The sequence below is a fragment of the Protomyctophum parallelum genome (genome assembly GCF_964188405.1).
Source record: "Protomyctophum parallelum genome assembly, chromosome: 8".
NCBI lineage: Eukaryota > Metazoa > Chordata > Actinopteri > Myctophiformes > Myctophidae > Protomyctophum > Protomyctophum parallelum.
In genome coordinates, this window is record NC_139703.1 from 46722397 (window position 1) to 46750144 (window position 27748).

The 27748-nt window shown below is 40.6% G+C and overlaps 3 protein-coding genes across 5 annotated transcripts; all 3 read left to right on the forward strand.

Moving 5' to 3' along the window:
* The first annotated feature begins 1682 nt into the window (after window positions 1-1682).
* On the forward strand, window positions 1683-5860 carry bhlhe40 (basic helix-loop-helix family, member e40). 3 transcript variants are annotated; one of them, XM_083770775.1, is made up of 5 exons: window positions 1683-2061; window positions 2189-2255; window positions 2417-2524; window positions 3238-3365; window positions 3542-5860. In XM_083770775.1, exons 1-5 carry the CDS (start codon window positions 1979-1981, stop codon window positions 4374-4376), a joined length of 1221 nt encoding a protein of 406 aa, XP_083626901.1. In that variant the 5' UTR covers window positions 1683-1978; the 3' UTR covers window positions 4377-5860. The 3 variants fall into 3 exon arrangements, with proteins under 3 accessions (XP_083626901.1, XP_083626899.1, XP_083626900.1); XM_083770773.1 differs by having other exon boundaries at window positions 1684-2061; window positions 3238-3361; window positions 3532-5860; XM_083770774.1 differs by having other exon boundaries at window positions 1684-2061; window positions 3238-3361; window positions 3535-5860.
* A 3823-nt stretch (window positions 5861-9683) lies between these two features.
* On the forward strand, window positions 9684-14240 carry LOC310862715 (N-acylethanolamine-hydrolyzing acid amidase-like). The gene is made up of 11 exons (XM_083770772.1): window positions 9684-10033; window positions 11179-11343; window positions 11467-11590; window positions 11752-11842; window positions 11947-12032; window positions 12762-12934; window positions 13044-13106; window positions 13232-13298; window positions 13432-13460; window positions 13859-13928; window positions 14037-14240. Exons 1-11 carry the CDS (start codon window positions 9696-9698, stop codon window positions 14055-14057), a joined length of 1227 nt encoding a protein of 408 aa, XP_083626898.1. The 5' UTR covers window positions 9684-9695; the 3' UTR covers window positions 14058-14240.
* Window positions 14241-14363: 123 nt separating this feature from the next.
* On the forward strand, window positions 14364-25261 carry arl8bb (ADP-ribosylation factor-like 8Bb). The gene is made up of 7 exons (XM_083770789.1): window positions 14364-15929; window positions 18620-18700; window positions 18912-18985; window positions 21765-21858; window positions 22284-22351; window positions 22928-22998; window positions 23610-25261. Exons 1-7 carry the CDS (start codon window positions 15807-15809, stop codon window positions 23657-23659), a joined length of 561 nt encoding a protein of 186 aa, XP_083626915.1. The 5' UTR covers window positions 14364-15806; the 3' UTR covers window positions 23660-25261.
* Window positions 25262-27748: the final 2487 nt, after the last annotated feature.

Consider the following 27748-nt stretch of genomic DNA (forward strand, 5'->3'; position numbering starts at 1 on the left):
ATGTTCACAGTTCAATGCTTGAATAAAGGACATTTCTGGCTTTTTATTCTGATTTGGATAAATAACAACACTGATGATCTTGCAGTGTAGGAACACAGCAGCATGCCCGGCTGCAGTTGTATAAGTAAACTTATGCACAATTCATTTTATAAACCCATCACCCACCAAAGCCACTGAACTATCCGTGCCTTGGCTATTTATAGTGGTCGCAAGAATAAATCTGCTGCTGGAGATGTCCGCGCGTGCAACCAGACAGGCGCGCTGCGCTCAGACAGACAGTTCTGTGCGTGGGTGACGTCAGCGGCAGGGATCCGCTGCTGCCATGAGGAGCTCAACGTGACAGCTCAGCTCAGTCAGTACAGCCGGTGGCAACAAACATCCATCCATTCCACAGTGACTCTCTCACACACACACACACACACACACACACACACACACACACACACACACGAGACACACGTCTCTGTCGGGTGGAAACCTCACATGTCCAAAACTGTTACTTTTCAGGAGGACATGGAAAAATATATATATCCTGTGTTTCAATGGATCCAAGTTTAGTCACAAGCTCTTTGTTTTAGACGTTTCATTGCCATTGGTTGGTATGTGTTAAAAACACGTAGGCATACACATCACGTGCACTTAAACATGTTCCAAACAAACTACAAGCTCATGATAACACGAGCATGTATAGATATGCTATTTTTGCTACTTTTGTGTGACACTATTAATAATAGTAGCCACCCTTGATGAAGTAAGTAGGGAATGCAATTTAAAATATGGAGATATGAGGTTTCTGCCCGACAGCAACGATTCATCACAGCCGTGCACTGGAGCGCAGGTGCACGTGCAGTGGCTTCAGATGGGTACAGTCTACACTCTACAGTAACACGTAACAGTAACACGGTGTTCATGCAGGTTGGCGAACTTGGCGACCACCCGCCACGACACATGCGATGCAACAGATTATTATATGCACCATCACTATATCTGCAGGGTTCTTGTTTGGGGTGTTTTGATCACTTCAGTGCACATACTTCACAAAGAATCCTGCAGATATAGGCCTTATATATACTGTTTAGCCCTGCACAAATAAACTCTAAAGTCGACTTACAGGCAAAGTTTGAACACAACTATGAATTCATATTATTATTATTATTATTATTATTATTATTATTTATGATAGTTGTTTTTCTATTTTCTTTGTGAGAGAAGAAGCATATAGACACTTATTGTTGACGTGTAAAGGTTTGATAAGAAGAGTGAGTCGTGAAACGTTCCACAGTTTACCAGTATGCTATTATGGTCCGTTATCAAGTGTCAACATATGAACAGGAAATTTGCCCTACTTTCTGTCTAGTACAGAAACGTGGTCAAGTCGCACGTTCCGCGCTGCATGGTCGGTCAGGGTCTGTGTTTGTAAATGTGCGCACACACACCAGCCAGCCAGCCAGGTCGGCGAGGAGCGTTGTGGTACACGAGACCCGCTGCTAGACAGAGGGAGGGGGTGGGGGGGGGGGGGTGTTCTCGTGCAGATCCGACAGAAATGGGTTGTACTCCACACGGCTTGGAAGCGCCGTTCAACACGTGAGCCTCATGTGACGATGCTGGGTCAGTCTCCAACCAAGAGACGTGCCCGTAGTCACAGGGTTTATTTAACACGTCGTCAACACCGCCCAGCTCGCGCGCGCTCACAGTCCCTCACACACACATTTACCCGGGCGTGGGGCTCCTGAAACTCTTACTGACGAGCTTGCATCTCAGAGTGACAACACCGCATTTTGCAAGCGCTCTACAGAACTTGGAGTGGGAAGAAGGAAAACATAGAATGATTGGATAGAAAGAACGACATTATAGACCTACTGTTATCACGCCGCCGGGAACATAATATTTGTTTTTCTAGCTGCTACGGAGGCACATTTTGAACGCTTTGGAGGATTTAATTTTTCTTTTACAACTTTGGAATCGATAGAACCGCGAGATGGAGAGGATAACAAGTGCTCAACCACCACCTTGTATGCCAAAACACCCATCGCTGGATATGACAGAATCAGACATGCAGGGGTAAGATATAATATTGCATTTAGTGTTTCTAATTCTATTCTATTATATTCTATTCATATGTATATTATATTGTAATATAATTCTCTATCAAATGACTAATCCAAATTATGTCTATTTCCTTCCAAAGAATGGATCATTTCCCCATGTACATGTACAAACCCAGAAGGGGCTTGAAGCGCGGAGATGACAGCAAGGTAAAGTTAACTTTACTTGCAGCACTGCGTTCTAATTCTCAATATTGAAATAGGCTACTATATATATATATATATATATATCATATATCATATTAGGTTTTATCCATTTGTGTTTTCTGTAGCCTTCATTGACAATATTCTATTATTCTTACCCCCTGCAGGAGACACACAAGTTGCCTCACAGGTTGATTGAGAAGAAAAGACGTGACAGAATCAACGAATGCATCGCCCAGCTTAAGGATCTGCTGCCAGAACATCTTAAACTTACAGTGAGTTGGAGTTGCCTATATAGATATGGCATCATGTGCACTAATAAGAAATGAGAATGAGACGCGACATATAGGCTTCAGACTCTGAAGCCTTTATGTGGAATCTCAATTTTCAGAGAAGTTCAGAGACTACTAATCCTAGTCCTACATTCCTATACCTTTGTGTTTTTATTATTAATATGTATATATATATTTAATATCCAGTCATTACACACACGCCTCGTGCGTGCGTGCGTGCACACACACACACACACACACACACACACACACACACACACACACACACACACACACACACACACACACACACACACACACACACACACACACACACACACACACACACACACACACACACTTATATATAGTCTTAGAAGAACATATATAGTCATAGAACATATATTAATGCATTCATTTACATTTAATTAGTTTGAAGAGTTTGGTAAAAAATATATACAATATGTATAAAAAACATGAATTGCTATTTTCAATATAAAATGTGTAGAATGTTGTGATTTTTACGGGATGCATTTCTTAAGATATAACAATGTTATAAAAACGTTTTAGATTACGCTATACTGTTTGCCGTTGTCTTAGAGTGTGCGTGAATTACCAAGCTTCACGCCCCATAGCGGCTTGTCCTTCTATGTTCAGCTGCTGAATGTGTTACATAAGAAAGATCAACATGCTTATCGAAGGTCTTCCTGTTTTAGACGCTGGGTCATTTGGAGAAAGCCGTGGTGTTGGAGCTCACTCTCAAGCATGTGAAAGCCCTGAGCACGCTCCTGGAACAGCAGCAGCAGAAAATTATTGCCTTGCAGAATGGCTTGCAAATCGGTAAGTTTGATCCCAAGATATAGTATTGATAAGTCAATTGGTATAGATCTTCTGTTTTTGACTGAACCACTGATGATGAACTTCTGACAGATCAGAGCTATAGTTATGTGAAAATGTTGTTAAATTTCAGTTGAACTTGACTAATAAAACAACCATTTCTGACCTTACAGGAGACCACAGTGGAGACAGTGCAGAGGACAACGAGGAGATGTTCCGCTCCGGGTTCCACCTATGTGCCAAGGAGGTTCTACAGTACTTGGCCAGCCAGGAGAGCAGCAGGGACCTGACGCCATCCCATGTCATCAGTCACATTCACAAAGTAGCAGCTGAAGTCCTTCAGCATCCAGCAAGCCCACGCTCAGATGAGCCCGTCCACAAAGCTCCCGAGAAGCTGGAGAGGCCCACTGGGCAGCCCCCGCGGTCCTCCGAGGGCCATGCCAAGAACTGTGTACCCGTCATTCAGCGGACATATCACGGAATAAGCGAGCAGAGCGGCAGTGACACAGACACGGACAGTGGCTATGGGGGTGAACACGAAAAGGGGGACTCAAAGGTTCAGCGGTCAGGATACTGTGCCAAGGATGGGGTGGCTCTGGCAGAGCGGGTGGCAGGTGCCATCAAGCTAGAGGGCGATGAGCCCCGAGCCAAGAGGTTCAGATCTGACTCCTCAGAAGACGAGAATGTCTCCGCGCAAACAGTGGGAGGTCCCGGCAGCTACATGAGCTTCTCCCCCAACCAGTCACCATTTTGCATGCCCTTCTACCTCATCCCCCCCTCTGCTGCAGCGGGGTATCTGCCCATGTTGGAGAAATGTTGGTATCCTGGAGGCATGCCCGTTATGTACCCGGGCATGAGTGCCTCTGCAGCTAGCTTGCCTCGGGACACCCTCCCCTCGTCTCTGGTGCTGTCCCCTAGGGCAGGTTCCCCTGTGCCGCACCAGACTCCAATGGATTCTCCTGCGCTCCTCCAAGCTTTAAAGCAGGTCGCCCCATTGAACTTGGAAACCAAAGACTAAACGTATTCTCTTTTTCTCCTCTCTCTCTCTTTGAATCCTGCCCTCTGAATGTTAAAGAGGTTGAACAGTTCACCCACTGGGAAGCCTCCCGGCGAGGAAAGGCGAGTAAAGCACTGGTATCTGTCCAACAACACAGCAGTCGTTTGGCCCGTCAACTCTCTCCCTCTTTGTCAAGAGCAAGCGGTGACTCTGATTCAGAACACTGATCATCACCGCCCCTCTACCATCAGCTCTTCAATATAGTCTACTGAAAGGGAATGTTTGGGGGTGGGGGGAGACACCCTTAGGTTTTTCCCAAATGCAAAGGCTCACAGATCACCTGCTGGATGGCTCTGAAATTCTGTGAAGACTGTTTGTTTCAAAGATGAAGAGGACTATAGAGACTGGGAGCAATGTTTTATGGTTCTCTGAACATGGTGTTAAATATCAGAGGTAAATCCAGAATGTGATGCACAGAGATAGCCCCTCCACCCTTTACCACCAGTCTAACATGCCCTTTGCGAGTGTGCGTACGCACACACACACACACACACACACACACACACACACACACACACACACACACACAAACATGCACGTATGCCCACATACACCGGTTTGTAATGAATGTATAGATTTGAACAAAATGCCCCTGTAGATGCTGCTTTACCTGCTGTAGATCTGTGAGCGCCACACGCAAAATCCTGAACATTGGTCAATGTTCAGGACTTGGCTGTGCAGGATCTACCCCTTGTGCATCTGTAGCTCCACCACATCCAATAAACCATTCTCTACACTAGAATGTTACCAAATCAATGTCTGGTTCATGGTGACCGGAGTTGTCACAAATTATATCGCTCCATTCTCCCACCAACTACCTTCCAGCTAAATGGACGCAACTGTTTATAATTGTTCCAAGCATTCAGGGCATCATCAGTATACACCAGGTGTGTCACTCATGTATGTCACAGAGTGATGCGGCTATGTATGCTTCTGTTTTTTTTACATTTACTTTTATTGTTCATGTGACATATTCAATTTTTTTTGCAAATAGTTGGGAGTTCCTGTGAAGTAAATGTCTTGTAATTATTTTGTTTATATGACTCTATTTTTGATACGTGACCCACTGAGTGTATTTGTGTTGCTACTAGAGGAAGTTTTGGGTAGTCCTTTGCTGTATGTATGCCAAGAGAACGTGTACATAGCATTATGCTCAACCTCATTTACATCATGCTCGTTAATTTCTGGTCAAGTTAAGTCTGACCTTAGTTCATGCTGTTGCCTTTACTTGTTTATAGCAGACACAAACATGACACATTTGTATTAATTCTTGAGTTTGTGGAAAAGAGGAGAGTGAATGTAATAAAAATAATAGTTTTGTATAGGAAGAGGTACTTGGGATTTTTATTTTGAGATGTAACACAAGGTTGCTTGTTGTACATATTTGATCTATAAAGTATTGTTGATATACATTAAAAATATTAATAAAGATTTTTTTTTTCCTGTGGAAATTGATGTCATGTGTTTCAGTTCAAGACGGCTTTAACAGCTCAAGACAGATCCTCATAACAACATAGGCTATCCTTACATAACACTTACATAACCCATAAAGCAGCAGTGTCTGCATAAATCAATAGAAAGGCTTATATTACAAGCACTAAATAGTTAAAATATTGGATTTATAATAGAGCTTTACATGGAATGGTGCATGCAATCTAGTGAATTATTTGATGGATAGCCTATTTGATATATTTATTATAAATTTAGAAAGTAGTTGAATATCATACATTTACAATACAAGCATAAAATAAAAATACTGACAACAATCCATTAATCTCTGACTTTGTTGGGGGAAGAAACTGAAGAAAAAACCCAGGAAAAAAACAAAAACAAAACAACAACAAACATATTGTTATAAAAAGTACATTGAAAAAGAGACACTACATGCAAGTGCTTTTGCAAGTTTTCTGATTGTAACCATTAAGAAATCTATAAGTGGTCTAAGGGCAGACCGTCATGGGTCACCATGCCTTCTGCAACTTGAGGACAACAAAAAATGGCATATCGTTAGCCTCATAGGATAAATGCCTAAGTCATTTTTTGGCGAAATTGAGATTTCTGCATACAGGTGATCTCCTGGGGCTGCTGCATCGTTCTGGATCATCGCCTATGTCCTCAGCCAATCACAAAGCTCACAATCTTCAAAAATGATGATCTGCCTAAGTCACTTGTGTGATTTGAGCATTTTTACGTTGCCGCCTAACTCACTTTGTGTGACTTGGGCATTTTTACATTGCATACACAGCAAACAACAGTTACTCTAATAGACCCCCAGGTGTTTAGTATGGAGTTAACATTACTCTAACAGACCCCCAGGTGTTTAGTATGGAGTTAACATTACTCTAATAGACCCCCAGGTGTTTAGTATGGAGTTAACATTACTCTAATAGACCCCCAGGTGTTCTGTATGGAGTTAACATTACTCTAATAGACCCCAGGTGTTTAGTATGGAGTTAACATCACTCTAATAGACCCCCAGGTGTTTAGTATGTAGTTAACATTACTCTAACAGACCCCCAGGTGTTTAGTATGGAGTTAACATTACTCTAACAGACCCCCAGGTGTTTAGTATGGAGTTAACATCACTCTAATAGACCCCCAGGTGTTTAGTATGGAGTTAACATTACTCTAATAGACCCCCAGGTGTTTAGTATGGAGTTAACATTACTCTAATAGACCCCCAGGTGTTTAGTATGGAGTTAACATCACTCTAATAGACCCCCAGGTGTTTAGTATGGAGTTAACATCACTCTAATAGACCCCCAGGTGTTTAGTATGGAGTTAACATCACTCTAATAGACCCCCAGGTGTTCTGTATGGAGTTAACATTACTCTAACAGACCCCCAGGTGTTTAGTATGGAGTTAACATTACTCTAACAGACCCCCAGGTGTTTAGTATGGAGTTAACATTACTCTAATAGACCCCCAGGTGTTCTGTATGGAGTTAACATTACTCTAACAGACCCCCAGGTGTTTAGTATGGAGTTAACATCACTCTAATAGACCCCCAGGTGTTTAGTATGGAGTTAACATCACTCTAATAGACCCCCAGGTGTTCTGTATGGAGTTAACATTACTCTAACAGACCCCCAGGTGTTTAGTATGGAGTTAACATTACTCTAACAGACCCCCAGGTGTTTAGTATGGAGTTAACATCACTCTAATAGACCCCCAGGTGTTCTGTATGGAGTTAACATTACTCTAACAGACCCCAAGGTGTTTAGTATGGAGTTAACATTACTCTAATAGACCCCCAGGTGTTTAGTATGGAGTTAACATCACTCTAATAGACCCCCAGGTGTTCTGTATGGAGTTAACATTACTCTAACAGACCCCCAGGTGTTTAGTATGGAGTTAACATTACTCTAATAGACCCCCAGGTGTTTAGTATGGAGTTAACATCACTCTAATAGACCCCCAGGTGTTCTGTATGGAGTTAACATTACTCTAATAGACCCCCAGGTGTTCTGTATGGAGTTAACATTACTCTAACAGACCCCCAGGTGTTTAGTATGGAGTTAACATCACTCTAATATACCCCCAGGTGTTCTGTATGGAGTTAACATTACTCTAACAGACCCCCAGGTGTTTAGTATGGAGTTAACATCACTCTAATAGACCCCCAGGTGTTCTGTATGGAGTTAACATTACTCTAACAGACCCCCAGGTGTTTAGTATGGAGTTAACATCACTCTAATAGACCCCCAGGTGTTCTGTATGGAGTTAACATTACTCTAACAGACCCCCAGGTGTTTAGTATGGAGTTAACATTACTCTAATAGACCCCCAGGTGTTTAGTATGGAGTTAACATCACTCTAATAGACCCCCAGGTGTTTAGTATGGAGTTAACATCACTCTAATAGACCCCCAGGTGTTTAGTATGGAGTTAACATCACTCTAATAGACCCCCAGGTGTTTAGTATGGAGTTAACATCACTCTAATAGACCCCCAGGTGTTTAGTATGGAGTTAACATTACTCTAATAGACCCCCAGGTGTTTAGTATGGAGTTAACATTACTCTAATAGACCCCCAGGTGTTTAGTATGGTAACATCACTCTAATAGACCCCCAGGTGTTTAGTATGGAGTTAACATCACTCTAATAGACCCCCAGGTGTTTAGTATGGAGTTAACATCACTCTAATAGACCCCCAGGTGTTTAGTATGGAGTTAACATTACTCTAATAGACCCCCAGGTGTTTAGTATGGAGTTAACATCACTCTAATAGACCCCCAGGTGTTTAGTAGACATGTATTAAAAAATGCCTAAGTCACAGATTATTTTCTTGAAAATGGCCTAAGTCACTTTTTTTTGTTATGGAATGACTCTCATGTTTATCTTTTTGTAAAAAACATTTTGTTAACCCCTCAGGAAACCATTGTAAAAATCTGCATTAAAAACTCTTACATACTTGCGAGAAAATGTGTTTTTCCTTATTATCCGAAAATCATAAAAAATGACTTATGCATTTATCCTATGAGGCTAACGATATGATATTCTCAGATGGAAAGATAGATTTTTTACTTACTTTTACGTTCATATCCTTTCTATGTTATTTTCATATCTAATCTAATGCTATCTAATTGTTTCTCTTCAGAAATGCAGAAATGTAGTTACAGTGTCGTATAACAGATCAAAACTATTGCAACAGCGCCCCCTCCTGTCCGGTTCGTGCTTCCATCAAGACTATTTAACTAGGCTTCCACTGGGGTTTCAGGCATAGGTTTCAGGAGGTACGCAGCACCACCTGCTGGCTGCAACCGGCGACTGAATAATATAAATTAAATGACCTTAATAATTGTTTGTTTTTAGATGTTTATTCTCGCAGTTGCAACATAATAACTCAGCATTCTGACGTTTCTTTCGCCATGATCTTTCTTTTATACACACGAGTTTGTCCACCCGCACATGCATATCATAGCATTAATATTATTACATTGTTATTATCCATTACACTACAGGATCATAGGATCGAAGTCCGTTTCCGAGTAAAAGTTGTGAACTTGTGACGTGAGTGATTTCATTTGCCTATGTCACAGTTGTAAAGTTGTGCGGGGACACGTGCGGGGAGCGTTGAATAATGAGATAGACGAAAGATGATCATAGACGAAAGGCAGTTCCCTGTGTGCGATGCATTCAACATAGAATCGTGTTCTGATCCACGTCCATGTTTTGGTTGCCTCCAATGAACGCATAAATGAGATTGAGGGTAAACACAGAAACTATAGGAACACGTGGGGGCATGGGGTGAAAGTGAAACGTCCTTGTAACTTGCGCATGTCTCAGCTCGATGCTTCTAGAAACAATACAGTGTTCTCAGTGGCCACGACACGTGGTCTACTCTCAACTTCCAATCCCCAAACTACGGAAGTTCATGCAGATGAGAACAATGTGACACTGCTTGTTTTAGTGCGTTCTGAATGCTTCAGTAATCAGTTCGCTATGTGGCGTGTACTGGAGCTGGTTTTGCTTTGTCTAATCGCACCATCCAGGACTGACTTCGCTCCGCCCGTGGTAAACATCAGCTTGGATGATCCCCCCGAAATTCGATGGGAGCCTTTATCGAAAGCATTTGATATCAACTTCGTGAGGGAAGCAGCCGCTCAAATAATTGAGTAAGTTGCACATATAGCATACTAAGCATAGTATATATATTGTGTGTGTGTGTGTGTGTGTGTGTGTGTGTGTGTGTGTGTGTGTGTGTGTGTGTGTGTGCGTGGTGTGTGCACTGCGTGCCCGCGCGAGAAATGTAATAAACAAGTGCAGAACTCCAAGTTGCATAGCCTAAATGTTGTGCATTCAAAGATGTAAGCAACTGTACAAAGTGTTCGCATCAAATACTTCCAAGAACGAAACGTTGTATGCTCATTATGCAGAATGGCCGCATATTAATGTGTTATTAATGTTGCAGCTTTTTATTTATTGATTGATTGATTTATTAACAGTTTGCAGAATTACAGTACATTTCAAGTACAACTCAATACAAAAACTGTTAAAACTGTTGTTTTTTGTTGTTTTTTGTATTTCTTTGCACTATAGATGTCTTAATGACTGTTGGTAGGGCTTAAGGGCGTTCCACATTTTGGTGGCATAGGAGCTAAATTAATTTAGTCCCTTGTTTGTGCCAAATCTGGGTTGCACATGGTTTGTTGAACTACCTCTGGTGTTGTGGGTGTGGACTACATATTTAGACAGGTACATGGGTATCTTGGTGGTGTAGCGAATCTTGTGGACCAGACCCATTGCAAGGTGCTGTACTCTGTCATCAACCCTAAGCCATTCCAGCCTGTCAAAGTGGGGAGGGGTGAGGTGGGTGCGGGGAGTGAGACCAAGTAGTATCCTGGACCAGTTTGTTTTGAATAGAAATAGGGTGGTAGTTGCCGGGGTCTAATTTGCTCCCTTTCTTGTGCAGGGGGGTTACTTTGGCCAGTTTGAAATCTTGGGGGACCTGTCCCTGTTTGATGGAGAGGTTTATTATGTGGGTGATGATTGGAGCTGTAGAGATGGCCGAGTCTCTGAGAAATTTGGAGGGTATATAATATACCGTATATTGTCATGGCCAGTGGCCTTGTGGGGTTGAAGGGCATTCAGTTTTTTAAGTACCTCCTCAGTTGTTACCATTGTCAGCTTAAAATCTTTACCACCACAACGCCCAGAGTGGGAGGGCAGTTTGTTAACCAGCGTTGTTGCAATGTTTGTAAAGAAGATGTTTAAGTAGTGAAATAAATGATATATGTCACCTTTGTTTTCTTTTTTGTAGTAACACTGTTCCAAAATGGGTGCATCGTGCAATTGCTCCTCTTGTGATGGCGTTGGAAAACTACGTCCCTCAACCCTATGCAGGGGAGATCCGTGGCATGGCCTCACACTTTGGAGCAAGTCCCTCAGATATCATCCTTCTCAATTTCGCCTACGAAATATCTGCGTAAGATTTAAAAACTATGTTGTTACAGCTCTTGGGCAAAGTTTATTATAGGGACCATGGACCCAATATATTGAAAGTAGGTGCTCTGTATAGTATGAACACACTTTTTGTACTTACTCCCAGATTTTGCACCAGCATCGTTGCACAGGACACAAATGGCAAAATATATCATGGCCGGAATTTAGATTACCCACATGACATTCTAAGGAATCTGACTGTCAACCTAATATTTCTCAAGAATAACCAGGTACGTTTTAACCAGAACTAATCTTTATCAGTTCAATGATAATTTAAAGTGTTTATAAACTGTTGTACTATACCTCATCACCAGAGACAATTATTGTACCTATGTGCCCTATGAAAGCCCCAAGTGATCAGATGAAGACAATTGTTGTTGGCAAACTCTAGGTGGTGTACAGTGGAACCTCATTTGCAGGCTATGTTGGCCTGTGGACAGGACAGAGCCCAAATAAGTTCACCGTCTCTGGGGACCAGCGCGGTAGGACCATATCAGCTACAGAATTTAATTTAATTTAAGTCAGTTTGTTGCTGTTCATTTGTATTCAAGCTTGTTTGTGTTACACTGTGTTACACTGTAATCAGGTAAAGACCACTGGTGGGACTATTGGAAGAATGTGGTGTCTGCCTTCCTGTTGAGAAGAACCCCAGTTAGCTGGTTGGTGAGGGAGGTGCGTTTGTTCAAACAGAACTTTTGACTATACTAGGTGCTCCTGTGGCCAGGGAAATTATATACTTCACCGGCAGGTTTCAGAAAGTCATTCTTTGCCACTCACTCCCGCATAACTTCCGGCCGGGTATGATGATGATGTCACGAGCATACCCTCTATTCCTATGGGCTGGGCACCTATCAGCGGGGAGTGGGAGGAGTAAGACGTAGCTTAATTGGCATAACAACTAAATTGGGGAGAAAAATATGTCCATGTTTAGCCCATTGATAAAATCACCCGAAAGGGAAGATTTCTCTGCAATTGGTTAGTCCGTTGTTAAGCCAACTGGCCGACCAATGATGTAACTTAATAACTCAGTGGACTAGCCTCGTTCCCAGCCTTTACTCATCTCCGAGAAGAAAAGCCTGATCACGACCTAATGCAAAGAGTTGTATGTAATTTATGTAATTTCCCCAGAAACGTAAAATGTAAAATGCTTTGTCAAGCCTCAACGTAATTTCCTTGGGCACTACTTCCACCAAATTCCGGTACTTCTGCTTAGACACTCAACCAGCTCAGTCTTGCTCAGCGTGATTACAATTAGTCTTATTCTAAAATCTATAAGATTTGTGGCTTTTGAAAAATGTTGGCAGTAATGTAAAGTACAGTATGCATATACATGAGCTGTACTAGTAAATTGGTTAAATGTGCAAACACACTGAACTAACTGACTGATTATTTGCTGAACAGACCTTGGAAGGAGCTGAGGACTTTCAGGATGCAGTGATGCGGCTATCCAAAATCCCCATAATCACAGGAGTGTATTATATTGTGGCCGGAGTGAAGGCAGGGGAAGGAGTTGTTATAACCAGGGACAGGAAAGGCCCTGCTGATATCTGGCCATTGGATCCACTGAACGGAGCGTATGTGAAACAAAGGGTCATTCAGTATTATATTGAGCAGAATGCTGTGGAAGTGGCGTGTCAAGTGTTGATATTAAAAAACAGAAAAATATGTTCCGTTCAATTCCAGATGGTACAGAGTGGAGACAAACTATGACCACTGGGTTCCTTCCCCAGGAGGGGATGTTCGAAGGTCTGTGACTCATGAGCAGTTGCAGTGTTGCACTCATTACTCAATCATACATGCAATACAGTAAATACAGTCTGCATAGTTGGTTGTAAAATACTTCTTATTTCTGTTCTGATTATTCCTTAAAGAGTGGTTGCCAGCAAAGCATTAAATTTAACTGGTCAAGATCACATCAACATGGATACACTTTATACGGCAAGTATCCTCCAATTAAACTGTTTTATGTATTCTTCATTCCACTTTTCCTCAGACAAATTGAGACCATGCATTTGCTGAACTTCAACAATGGAAGAATGAATAGATTTGTAATGTAGTCTTTTTCTTCCAGGTTTTGACACAGTTTCCAGTGTGTAACGGGTAAGAAGGAAGTTATCTGTTGATTATGGCTTCATCCATTTATTTAGTGAATCACATGACTACTTATCTCCCCTGAGTTGGGGCAGTTATGTGGACAGCAATGTTTTCGGTTCCCTTTGCCTCAAATCAGCAGTCATGTGAGTTGGCCCTTGTTTAAGATTCATATATTGTAGATTTTCATCTGGAGTTAATTTAGAGATACTATAAAAGTCTTAAAAGAGTACAGCATGTTAAATCATCGTATCCCAGGAAGAGTAGCTAATGCCTTGTGTAACAGCGAATGGGAATCTGAATAAACAATAAATAGTCTAGTTAAACTTCTGTCATGTAACCTATATTACATATTGTAATCAGTGCTTGTGTCTGTCAAATGTAATGCCTTGTTTGCTATGTTCCAGAATGACTGTTTACACAACAACAATGAGTGCAGCGCTCTCTGAGAAATATAGATCACTTGTCAGACCAAAGGCAATTATTGTTTTTATCTTGTCTCTCAGAACAAATTCCTCTCAAATTGATATACCGGATTGTTACATTCAAATTAAACATTAACTTGTTCTGCCTTTTTGTTTGAAGGGTTGCCGTTGGATCGACTAAATCTTAAGTGTGAGCCTTGCTGATTTGGCTGTTTTGCACAACTCCAGTGATTTATGATGGACAAACCTTTACATTAGTGTGTCAACTTCATACTGTGGAACTTTTGTCAATGAATTGTACTTTAGAATAACTAAATATAAGACTGGTTTATCCTCTAATAAAGCCTGCTGGCCTAATGCTGCTGATACTGCTGCTGTGTGTATTAGATACAATCCATTACATGATTTTAGTTTAACACAAATTTGATGTACCATGGTGACATCACAGGGAGAGCAAATTCAAAATATTAGTGCATTATGATTTGTAGTTTGGGGATTTGTCTGCTGAACGAATCAATTGTCATTAGTAATACTCATATCATAATAATAATTATTTTATGAATACAAAAGATGTTTTACACAAACAGCTGTGTTCATGTTACAATATTCTAGTATACTTATGTTAGCTATATGTATGAAAGTTTTGCATTGCTGAGATATAAAGCCGACTAAACTGCAGTACTACACCACCTCTTTCATGATGCCCAAGCAATCTGTCAACATCATTTAGAGACTGTTAGTTAAGTTCAACTGTTAAGTGTTCAACTTTTGTTGTTTTCATAGGCATATTCATATTTTTGTTTACGAATAAGCGACATTAATTTCGATTAATTGAGTACATGATGACCCAAATGGAAACAAGCCCGAAAGGCTTACTTGGATTCATCCTTTTAGCAGACCTTGTGTTGTATTTATAAAAATAATGATGCATTGATTGGTTGTGGAAACAGTGAGCATGGGTTGATTGTTCAGACTGTTGCCTCTGACAATTATAGCCAGGGCTGCTATTCCAAAGCCCCCTCAGGTACATTATTTAAACTATGTATTTTTTTCAGTGGGTAGATCTTGAGTTGAGCTGGTCATTTTAAAAGTAGCTCTCAAGTCAAAAAAGTGTGGGCACCCTTGATCTATATGATTAAAGATATTGGTCATACGTACGTTAATTGCTTCGGTCATCAAATACATTTCTGTGTAGACCTGTACTTTTTGCATTTTAAATTGTAGGCATACCCATCATTTTCCAATGCGAGTAGCAAGCCTGATAAGTGATAAAAGTATAAAACCACATTTAAAATAAAATAAAACTCCTGGATTCTCACAGTCCAATGTTGTGGAATAGTTGTCTGGCTCATGTGTTGTGAGTGTTATATTTATACCAGTGGCCTACTGCATTATGTGACTTAAGAGGTCGCTGTTTTACAAATACAAAAATTGAAAATAATTCGGGATTGATCGATTGATTTAAATTTGTATTTCACTGCACAGTATGTAGAAAACTGTTACTGTGGACGACACCATGATTAAACATTACACTTACAACAGGGTCCACCATTTTCAATTGGATTGGATGGAAGCAGGATTCCCTACTTGACTCTGACAAAACCTCAAACATCAACCTATCCCTTCAGGACACCGGAAAGCCATTAAATTCTTATATTTATGTGTCAAACAAACATCAGCGAGAGACCTGCAGTGCAGCTAACATAAATCCTTTTCAGTTTAGTGCTCTCCTCAGTCTCCGGTATCGAAATTGCGAAACAGCGGCCTCTCGCGTTGCATAATTCATCACGTTACATACAATATCGCCATAAGATCACATGACATGACAAACGTAGCTACTTCCTGTAGTGTGTAGAGTAGACCACGGCACAAGAGTAGACGGCGGCACCTTAACTGACTTTACAGTGACTTACGACTACTGTCATCCAAGATGCTGGCCCTTATGAACCGGCTTTTGGACTGGTTCAGGTCTCTCTTTTGGAAAGAGGAGATGGAGCTTACGTTAGTAGGACTTCAGTACTCCGGGAAAACAACATTCGTCAATGTGATAGCAGTGAGTAGAAAAGAAGCCCAGTCCGTGTGGGCCTGACCTACACTACTGTCTTAGAGCTTTGATAGCGAGTTATGATAATGATTCCCATAGCCTTGAACTTAACGGTAATGTCACTGTGTATTTAGCCATGTTAAATAAGCATGCGTAATTATATTTGTGTACTTGACAAATAAAGACGTAAACGAAATCAAACAAAACAAGTCACCGGTCTGCTTAGCCCCTTTCGGGACCCTACGTAAAACTTTTTTGATATTTTGTTTAGTTTTACGTTGGGTCCCTGCTCGCTAGTGTATTTTCGTATGGAAATTCCTAAATGCGGATGTGGAGATTCTCTCTAAAACGCCTCCCCGCGGCATGTGACGCCATTATTTTCCTTGAGTTATTCTTTATTCGGTAACTTTAAGTAGCTATACATCCCGGTGCGAATATCTCCTGTGGCGCGGAAGCCGTTAAGTATTTTTAATCTTTGTTTGACCGATTTGGTCGCTTTATTTCTTCTTGTTTGTTTACCGTTTATTGTACCGCCTCCCGGTGTGCGGTTGGCTTGTGAGGCTACGTCCCTGCCTCTGATCTGCTGTGTCATAGCTATAGCGCCACTAGCTAGCCAGATAGGCGGTACAATGAGGTGTCAATAAACAAGAAGAATCCAAGCTTCCAAATCGGGCAAACATATATTAAAAATACTTAACGGCTTCCGCGCCACAGGAGATATTCGCACCGGGATGTATAGCTACTTAAAGTTACCGAATTCAGAATAACTCAAGGAAAATAATGGCGTCACATGCCGCGGGGAGGCGTTTTAACATGTAAACATGACCAGTAAATGTTTTAATCAGGTGGCATGGACGACGAGGAACAGGACCCAATGCACTGGGTCGAACAAATGTCAGAAACTTCAGTAGCATTTGGGTTCTGCTTGGAGGGCTACGGTCTGCTATAGTGTTTCAACATCAGTGACACAAGTTGACACAGACAGCACTGACAATACAATTTAGTAAACAAGCCTCTTGGCTACGTCATCAATGTTGCAGTCAGCTTTAACTGGGTGCCATCACATTCACATTCTACAGGGGCAGGTGGTGCAGTAGTAGAAACTCCCCAGTACCACTTGAGCCTTAAACTTTGCTTACAAGTTTGGATTATTAATATTATTATTATTATTAATAAACAAAACTGTTTTGAATCCTAACAGTGCCAAGACCATAGCCTTGCACTGGGGGATTGTATTTTATTTTGAACTTTGCCAGTTAGAATACAATTGGTCTCCCATAGCTGCAAGCAATTCTTAGATTCTATTTTAATTTAATCTAGAGTTGCAATACCAAACCTTGACATCACATACATCCAAACAGAACAGTCCTATGTATTAAACCAAAATTGCAACTGTAAGGAAACTAGGAAAGCTTGAATTATTCTCGTTTTTGTTTAATAGAAAAAAAAGCAATATAGACATGTTATGACTATGAGCTTCTTTCTGTCAATAAATTACATGCAGGTGATCGTTCTTTTCTGTGTTGGAGTTTGGTACTCATGGGAAATCACTCAATGGTCCTTGTACCACTTGTTTAGAAATTGCACATGCAGAAGGCAGCAGGACATTGCATTAAAACGAGCACTTCCAAACTGCAACACAAAAATAACATGTATGGAATATATTGTCAGGAATGATCGCACAACATGTTTACGGTGGATTTCTATTAAGCTTTCTGTACATACAGATGCAATGTTGATGAGGTCTGAGTTTAATGTTGTTTAATACAATCAAATAGGACTTTTCTGTATCAGTGTCAGTTGGTGTTGCAACTCTAGATTCCAGATATTAAAAATAGAATCTAAGAGTTGCTTGCGGCTATGGTTCTTCCATGCTTGAAATCACCACGAGAATGCACCATTCTTTTCCACTTAGCAGTGTTCATGTCAGGTGATTTGTAATGCAGTTTGGACAAAGTTGACTTCCACTTCCCCTTCAACAAATCATTGGGAGGCTATTAGCGTTGTCCCAGGCCATACTATGTAATACAAACAAGGCAATGTACGTCTGTGAATATTTGGAATTTTCCCAATGTTAACCTATATAGGGTACTAAAACTAGGCAATACTAAACAATAGTGCTTCTTCAGATTATAATGCTGTGTATTCTAGCTAGGATAGTAGTACATTTACTATTGGCAAAGAAGACTAGATGAGGCAAGAAATCAGGCTATGATTCATACAGTGTATAGGACAACTATGTACAATGGAGCACCAAAAACACTTTGTTGTAATTTAATCATTCTAATTCAGTCGGATTCAACTCTTTATAACTGCTTGTTATTGGCCTATGATCCACATTCACATTGAATTAGACCAGGGACGTCAAACTCGTTTAGGGCTAGATAAGTAGATCTTTATTCAGTATAAAGTACAGGAAATTACTGAGACATTGGCATCATGTACATTTTCACAATACAAGGGCAATATGCTCACACATCGTGCTAACAATATAGCACAATAAACAATATGATTGCACATTATACACAACACATCGCTCTACATACGCACATGCATACATTCACTTTTAAAGGTTAAAGCTACAGTACATGTATTGGAACACTCTGTTGTATGTGTTTGTTTTGGAGCAGCATTATCACATGATCTTACAGTTGTGGATTACATGACAATGCCTTCTTTATTGTTTTTGTTCCTTCCAGTCTGGCCAGTTCAGTGAAGACATGATCCCCACGGTCGGATTCAACATGCGGAAGGTTACTAAAGGCAATGTCACAATAAAGGTATGCTACTGTAGGTTTACTAGCTTTTAGCTTGCATGCTTTATGCAATTATAATATCACTTACTGTATGGAGTTAGGCCAGAATAGATATTTGCTTTCCGCACTCTTGAGCTAATAATGATACATGTTTTGTTATTGCTATTGCTATTATGTTCTGTTGCTCGTATTACGCAGTATGTGACTGTGCCTTTTTGGTGCTCTTCCACTTCAGATATGGGACATAGGTGGACAGCCTCGTTTTAGAAGTATGTGGGAGCGCTACTGTCGAGGAGTCAATGCCATCGTGTAAGTAATTGTGTTGATTACAAAAATAACACAGATTGCCTTTACAAAGATATGCATACATACAAATAAAAAAAAAAGGTTTTCTGAGCTCAATTGCACCCAAAAAAACCTGAACTTTTCTACATTCAGTAGATATTCTGTGGTCTGGGGTTTTCTGGCTCAAAGAAGTGCTCTAAGTTGCCTGTGTGGACTGTGAGGAAAGAGTCTACAAATCCCATATATGACATAAGAATTTGCCAGCAGATGTCACTGTTGAGGCCTATTTGCCTGTTTTCATTGCAGCTCAAAAGGCTTCGGAACAGAATAGCCACAGAATGTTCAAAGTTCAGGTTGTTTGGGTGTAATTGAGGTCATAAAAAAGAAATAAAAGAAAAATATAGCTGCAAGCAGCGATAAGGCGGGACCAAGCAAGAAGAGAAAAATAATACTGTAATTATGACGGGGTCGGTCTAAATTGTGGGGGGCAGGGTTCTTGAAGACTCATAGGCTGGGAGAGCGCATGCGCAGGATGTCGGAGTAGACGCACGTTTCACCGCTCCTATCAAACACAGTTTATTATCCTACTTTAGCCCTATATATCGTTCATCAAAAGTTATTTTTTCGTGAGTAAATCGAAGCCTCTAACATAGCCGACATGTCGGGCACGGGGAAAAAGAGAAGCAAACACCCCAACGTGAGTGAGAAGCCGCCATGACTTACGACATACTTCGCCGGTTCCGGGTCCTGTGACTATGGCCCAAATAGCTGCATTGCTAGATCAACACAGAGAAGAACTCGCGGGGGACATTAAGTCAGCGTTTACCACCCTGGAGAAGAAAATAGACAGTATGAAAGCCACTGTGGTCAACCAAGGTGAGAGCATAAGGAATCTCGAAACCAACGCCGAGACGATTGCACAACGTTTTGAGCAGCTAGAATCGGCTAATGCTAAGCTACTACAGGACAACCAATGGATGAAGACAAAGCTGTCCAGTTTAGAGGGACACAGCAGGAGGTCCAATGTCCGCGTGGTGGGACTCCCGGAATCGTTGGAGGAGGGGACACGTCCAACAACCTTTTTCTCTCAAATGTTTATGGATGTTCTGGGAGTGGATGTGTTGCCAAAGCCCCCTGAGCTTTGCAGGGCACATCGCACCAGTGCTGCTAAACCCGGCCCCAAGGATAGGCCTCGCACCGTCCTCGTTTGCTTTCATCATTTCCAACTCAAGGAACTAGTAATGCGAGAGGCACGTAAGCGTGGTTCCTTGGAATACAACGGCCACAAAATAAGATTCTACAAGGATTTTACAGCGGACGTGCTGCAGCAACGCGGAGAATACAAAACCCAGATGGCCGTTCTCTACAAAATGGGTCTCCGTCCGTCTTTATTATTCCCTGCAAGATTATGCATAAGCCTCCCGGGCGGTGAGAAGAAGTGGCTTCAATCCCCCCTGGTGGCCACAAGCTTCATCCAGAAACTACAGAAAGGACTCCGGTGGTGGTGGCTCTACATCTGACGATTAGTCACATAACACTGCCGTTTGTTTGGGACTATCGGGACGCGCCGGAACATTGGGTCATGACGGTCAAATGGTTCATGAGCTATGCCATGCTATGTTTTAGAGCGCCACCATTTGGCCAATCGTTGTGGGCTTTGTGTCCTCACCATTTGGTATAGCCCTCTACCATATTGGAAAGTTTCGCGAAAACCGACTGCACGGTTCAGCCAGAACGGCTATTTTTTGGCGGAAGAAGGATACTTCTTGGTAAACCTTTAAGGATTCCCATGGCCACTGGCCAGTGCAGACCTAGCCATAGCAAAAGGCATGACATTTCAAAAAGCTTCATGCATGGAAATGTTATGGAAAGTGATGCATCATTTCCTTTCAAAAACAAAAGGTTGTGGAAGATTTTTTTAAATCTATGATTTAATCATTAGTGAAGACCAATTACATGATGGTAGGTTGAAAAGTGATGAAGTTGTCCTTTAAAACCCTACACAGTCACTTCATATTGATTTTAGTATTTGAATTAGGGAGTCAATCTGGATCTTCAAATGGTCCATCTGTTGGTCTGGATGTTGCATGACCACACGGTACAGTAGCACCGCTCACTTCACACAGGTGTGATTTTCCAACAACCGTGGACTAGTTTTATTTTATATTTTGCCTATAAAGTAAAATTTTAGACCACGACAGAGGACGCCATCTCTAGCGAACTTGAGCCACGAGAGACACCACTGAGTGCGAGTTGCTGTGTTCAACGTTGTGACGTTTGCTAGAGCCGACTCAGCCCTGTTCAAATTTCAACCTGATATGAATACAGAATACAGAATAGTAAATTATTACACCCCCAAGGCAATACCATACAGGCATACACCAAGCAATATTTATTTCCCACCACGGAGTGTCACCAGACTGTCCAACTCGGAGGAAGGTCTGGTAACCACGGAGCAAACACGGGCAGTGTCGGTAGGCCAATCCGAGGCAGGCGGGGGCAGGTCTTTACTGGACCTGATTTTGAATCACGCGGCAAAATGGAATGCACACGCAGAAAAAGAGTGGAATCATGTATCCTATTCTCCTTTTACATACAAACAAAACTTAGAACAAACACTGTATGTTCAATTAATTATAACTTCAGTCTGAGTAATGATACTGTAGTTTTTCAGGAAGTAACATGCAATTCAGTTGAATGTCCTCACTTACTTTGGGCCTAAATATCCAGTATACACATTTTAATGAGCTGGGTGTACTGTACATCATCCATGGATACTAAAGTGGTGTTTGTTTCCTTACAGTTACATGGTGGATGCAGCAGACCGAGACAAGATAGAAGCTTCCAGAAATGAACTCCACAACCTTTTAGATAAACCACAACTACAAGGGATACCTGTAAGTAAATGTGTATGTTGAAATGCAAGTCTCTTGACTTCTCCTTTCTTTTGAGGGCCTTTTTCTATACTCGCAAGCTCTTCTTAACCTCAATTAGTTATCATAGAAACTACAAGCTCGTAGGGATTCAGGCTTATTGGCATTATTTCACTGCTAAATGAGCTAATTGACATGACATGCTGGCTCGATAGCATTCTGTCTGTTCTCCCGTGCCTGGCTGAGCAACACAAGCTTTTTGTTTTGTCCTTAGCGGGAAAAATTCTGTAATGAGGAAGCCACAAGTTTGATGAAAAGATGGCCTCAGTGATTATAATTTGTGATTATACTGACATTTTATTTTTAGACTTAAACGGATAGTCATGAATCCTGATGTCCTGTATTCTCTCTATTGCTCTCCCTCTTACCTTCTATTTGTCTTTTATCAGGTCCTAGTGCTGGGCAACAAAAGAGATCTTCCAAATGCGTTTGATGAGAAGCAGCTTATTGAAAAAATGTAAGCTTCTCAGCTTCTTCATCACACATGACTGTTATGACTCATTGCCCAAATCTCAAACAGCATTTTAATTTCATATATAATATTTGTATTATATACATTTGATTTGTAGTGCACTTTTCGTGAAAAGTATCCAACATCTCAAAGTGCTACAGGTTTGCAAAGTGAAGTCAAATGAAAGCATGCAGAAGGCAGTCCTGAAATGTCATGTCATCTCCCTCCTACAGTACAATCTAATTATGTTGCATTGGTGTGTATATATATATATATATATATATATATATATATATATATACACACACACAGTATATATATATATATATATATAAAATTAGATGATGGAGGGGGGGTTTCAGGTATTTGCACAATGCACATACTAATAATGAGTCAACTCCCATTTAAAAGGGAACTTTTCTTATACTGTACATGTGATGTGAATCCTATCTTATCATTCTATTTTAAGGAGGATATGACTTCCACAAGAGCTTGTACTGGAAAATCATAGCTAGCCTAAATAAAATGTTTAATCTCTAATGAGAGATTATAGTTGTCCTTTCAACTTCATCTCTTCTATAGGAACCTGTCTGCCATTCAGGATAGAGAGATCTGCTGTTACTCTGTCTCCTGCAAAGAGAAAGACAACATGGGTAAGCAGAGGAAATAATTAGATATAAAATGACATTTCGTTGTTTGAGATGTACTTTGGCATGTAACGATATATCGTATATCGATATATATCGATATTAATCCCGACGATATGAATCGATTCATTGAAATATATTTTTTCCTTTTTTTAAGGGGGTTAGTGTGTGATGTGAAATGTGAGCTTTAGTCATATTCCATCATATTCAAGTGCTTTTGGAGAGAAATCATAGTCACTTTCGGTAGTAGAGCACTGTAGAGGGGAGCAGTGTGTGTCTGTAACTGTGCCCAGGTGATGATGGTCGTTGATGCTCATCAAGGAAGGAAATTATGTTTCTGCACTGTTAAAAGTAATGCTACTTCTTTTGCAATGTAGTTAAATAAAAAATCTCAGGGGGGAAGATAAATTATATAAAATTAAAAAAACTGTAATTTTTCCTTAAAATATATATATTTTTTAATATCGTGAAAAATCGTATCGTGAACCTCATATCGTGATACGAATCGTATCGTGAGTTGAGTGAATCGTTACATGCCTGCCATCGCAACAATTCATGTCCATGAATATCCGTATCTGGTCCTTCAGAGATCATAGAATATTTGTATGTTGTTAAAGATATCACACTGCAGTGGCTCATCCAGCATTCAAAGTCGCGGAGAAGCTGAAACGGAAATATCCCGGGTCCCGCGGCTCTGGCCTCAGCCTCCAACAAGGATGGGTTCCTTTATGGTCATCCCTTCCACTGCGTCTGTAAAATACTTCATGTCTACCACCCCACGTGGCATCACCTGCACTACTGCGCACACTATAGATATATAGTCGCTGTACCAACTTCCAAGCTATCTGGAGTCTTAAATGTCGTCTCAGTACTGTGTAGAAAAGTGGATCTTTCCATACACATCACGCCTTCTTGCCTGTCTTTAAGAAGATGTGCTTCGTCTGTGTCCATCAATGGGTTTTCATTTCTTCAAACACACAGGAATCCTATTAATCTTGCATTCTGTGGTTCCCCTCTGGACACGGTTTGCAGCGGAACTCTTGTGACTTAATTCCACTACCCGTCACGATATTCTGTCAGCATTTACTATTTATGTGACCTCATGTGATTGTAGTTTCTTAACAATTATTTTGCCAAAGGATGATGGTTGCTTGCGTGAATTCCTTCAATTCAATGTAGCCTGCATTTTCTTTGCTGCCATATGGAAATGTCCATTTTATAAAGTGACTTAAATCGAAAAGTTTACAGATTAAGAGAAATGGAAATGATTGTTGTTTCTAAGCTTAAACCCTAAGATAGTTCAGCAGAGTTTTAAGTGCCTTCTGCTAAACGAGTGTTCCATGATGTGAAAACACTAAACACAAAACACACACACCTATTGTTGAACACCTAACACCTATTAAGTATTCATGTTAATTAGTTGTTCTCCACTTCCTTGATTATTTATCATACTATACATGTCTTGACAATCCCATTTTATTTAGGATTTTCATTCAAAAAAATAACCACTTCTGTTAAAGGCTTGGGGAATTGAGATACAACCTTATTAGTTAAAAGAAGCAATAGTATAACATTATTATTTCTACAATGTTAGCTACCACAAAGCTATAGCTTGTAGTTCTCAGGTTATTACAGAATTCACTGTCATTCATTGAACTGTCCAAATATAAAATCCACAATCTTAATCTTCTTGTGGATGGATATCAGAAAGCCTGTGTTAGTCATGACTCATGGCTGAGGTCAAGTCAGAGAGTCCACTTCCATCCACATTGACAGTCTTGACAGTCAGTTAAAAGCGTTGGACACTTTAGTAATGCAATCCCTTCATAGTCACTTTAAGGTCTTACCTGAATCATGATATCTTGTGCATATCCTTACCAATTCAAGGACAAAGGTATGCTTGACAAATGTTATTCACTTTGTGCAAAAAGATTTATCAGGCTTCGCTGACCTGACAATAGTACACATCATGTACATACCGTTATATTGATCTGCCCTTTGCTTTGTCCATGCATCTCAATCATTGTGAATCTCATGTTTTTTTTAAGCGGCAGTGTGGTGCTGTGAAATTGCGAGACTGTATTGGTAATTAGGTAAAGCTTTGTTACTTAATAATGTAGCGCATTTGCAATTTTTATGTGCATGTGCTAAACCTTTTCACATTCAATTGCAGAATTTGTAAATATAGTAGTTTTTATTCAAGCAAATGCTCTTGTAAATGTTATGCATTATTCCCTGTGATTGCTAATAAATCTGTTTTTATTTTTAATGATTGAAAGTCCCATCCCCCCCATCTTTGTGTCCAAGAAATTGTAGCTGGATTTCTTGCCACAAGGTGGAGGCAAAGTGCTGCAAAACAAATGTAATGAATGTTCACCTTAGAACTTCTGCTTTGTAAAATATGCCATTATATGACAGCTTTTCTATATAGAGATATTTTATGTACATGGCTCTAGTCTAGGACATTTTGATAGCTGGGTTTTTCCCCCCAATTTCGTAATTGCAATTACAACCCAAGTGTATGGTCCCTGTCAATGCCAAGCCCTATTTATTGGTCTAGGGAGGATGTAGAAACCCACATGATCTGATACATATGGAGCCGCTTTTTCTCACCTGACAGTGGGGAGTTTCACCAGGAGGGTGTAACGTGTTCGGAGGATCACGCTATCACGCCTTCTTACACTCCCTGCTGAATGCCAACCTGTGGGATTCACTAGTGCAGTGACGGAGAGCGTCCCCCCCCCCCCCCCCCCCTGCCAGCCTCCCACCAGTGAACGCACAGCAAATGGTGTTAATTGGAGCACCCTGCCATGCTCAAAGCACCTGGTGGACTCAAACCCCAGTCTCCACAGTGGTGGGCAGGAATGTAGTGGTGGATGTGACTAGCACTTCTAAAGGAAAAGATATGGAAACGATGTTTAATGCATTCTCTGTAGTTGTAGATCCACTCTCATTTAAAGAAAGGCATAATGGTCTACTCAGACCATTATACCCAAAAAACGTGAACACTAGACAAAAATAATGAGGCTGTGGACAATTGCAGTAGTAGTGGTGCAGTTGGATAGTTGTCCTGTATACACAAGCCTATACTTCCTCCACCAGACAATGTTTTGTAGGAAGGATGTAAGTCCTTGAGCACTGAAAGTGCTTGTTTTTTTCAGACATTTGAATTCCTGCAGTTCATCCTGTTATGGTATATTTTAATACAACACTTGATTCCACCAATAATTTCAGTCTGCACCTGTGACATTTACAGAACACTGCTACGGAAATGCATTTCTTAGGCGAAGATGCTAGGAAAGCAGGCTACATATGCCCACACTTTCGACGTGTTCTCCTTTATTAGTTCCCTTCAAACATAATCACTACCCTAGATGATTGCCATTGGGTTTCCATTATGAGCTTATTGTTGCTTACATATCCTATAATGTGCTCTTTAACACCTTTTCAGTGTTTCTTGGCCGAGAATCACAATCACACTTTGAAATGCATCACTCAACTAAAGTGCATGGGGTATGTATGCAGCAGATGAATAATAAAGTGAGTCCTGTTCTCACAGCTGTAACTGTACGGACTCCGTAGAGAGCAGGCAGGAACACCTTAATTAATCGCATTTCTTAAACGCAGGTTTTAATGAACAGCTGCTGCTTTTTATTATGTCAGTGCTGCAGTTGGAGGTGTGGAGGGATAGAGGTGTTTTCTGATTAACTCCATGGGGTATGTGTATGAATCTGCGTGGTTAACAATTTACAATGGACAAGAGGGATTAAGCCGTGATTACGTGCCTACAAGGTTTTATGTACGGATCAGGTCATAGAGATGACCCAAAGGCGTGATACGCCATTAATGTTGTTTGACCTTGTTAACATTGCAAAACCAGGCTCATTATGTAATGTGACATGATTTACACAATTTATAACACAATTTTCATTTCTTAATTGTCCAAAATCGCTGTTCCATCATAACCATCCACCTTCTAAAATACAAGCACAGAAAACAATTGAAACATAGCATGGTGCTTTCAAAACCGTTGATACCGCCTGATAATGCTGAGATTTACAGTGAGGTTAATCCATACCGATGATAGCTGTATATAAACGGGTCAAAATATAGTAACAAGAAGTGAATATAAATTGTGTGCACTGTATACGGCTTCCATAGTTTTTTATGACAAAATATGAAATATTTACCTGCGCTAGGGATTGAGGAGCAATTAAGGATTTTGACTATATCCTCTCTGTACACATAATTCATAAAATAAAGGAAGCACACACTATGCTCCATCCATTTCAGTTCAAATAAATCTCCAAGTTTGAAATTTTCTTATGCAACATTTTAACGGGGACATCCTGTCTATAATCTGCCTACACTGCAGAATGAACACTGGTCAACTTTGACAATTTCAGATTTAAACTAGAAAGAAAGAAACCGTGGACTCGCTAAAAATGTATAGTATGACGTATTGATAGTGTTAAACATACATGTACGTGTTAAGGTGTTAAACTATTAGTAGTGCTAAAAGTGTAAAATATATTAAAAGTATTAGTAGTGTTAAAGGTGTTGAGGTGTTACAGTATTAGTAGTAGGCCTAGTGTTAAATGTGTTAAGGTGTTAAGTATTAGTGGTATTAAACAGTAGTGTGAAAAGTGTTGATATTTTTAAGTATTAGTGTTAAAAGTGTTGATAGTATTAGTACTGTTAAGAGTGTTGACAGTGCTGAGTAGTGTTAGACCAGTGGTTGCTATGGTCTAATAAG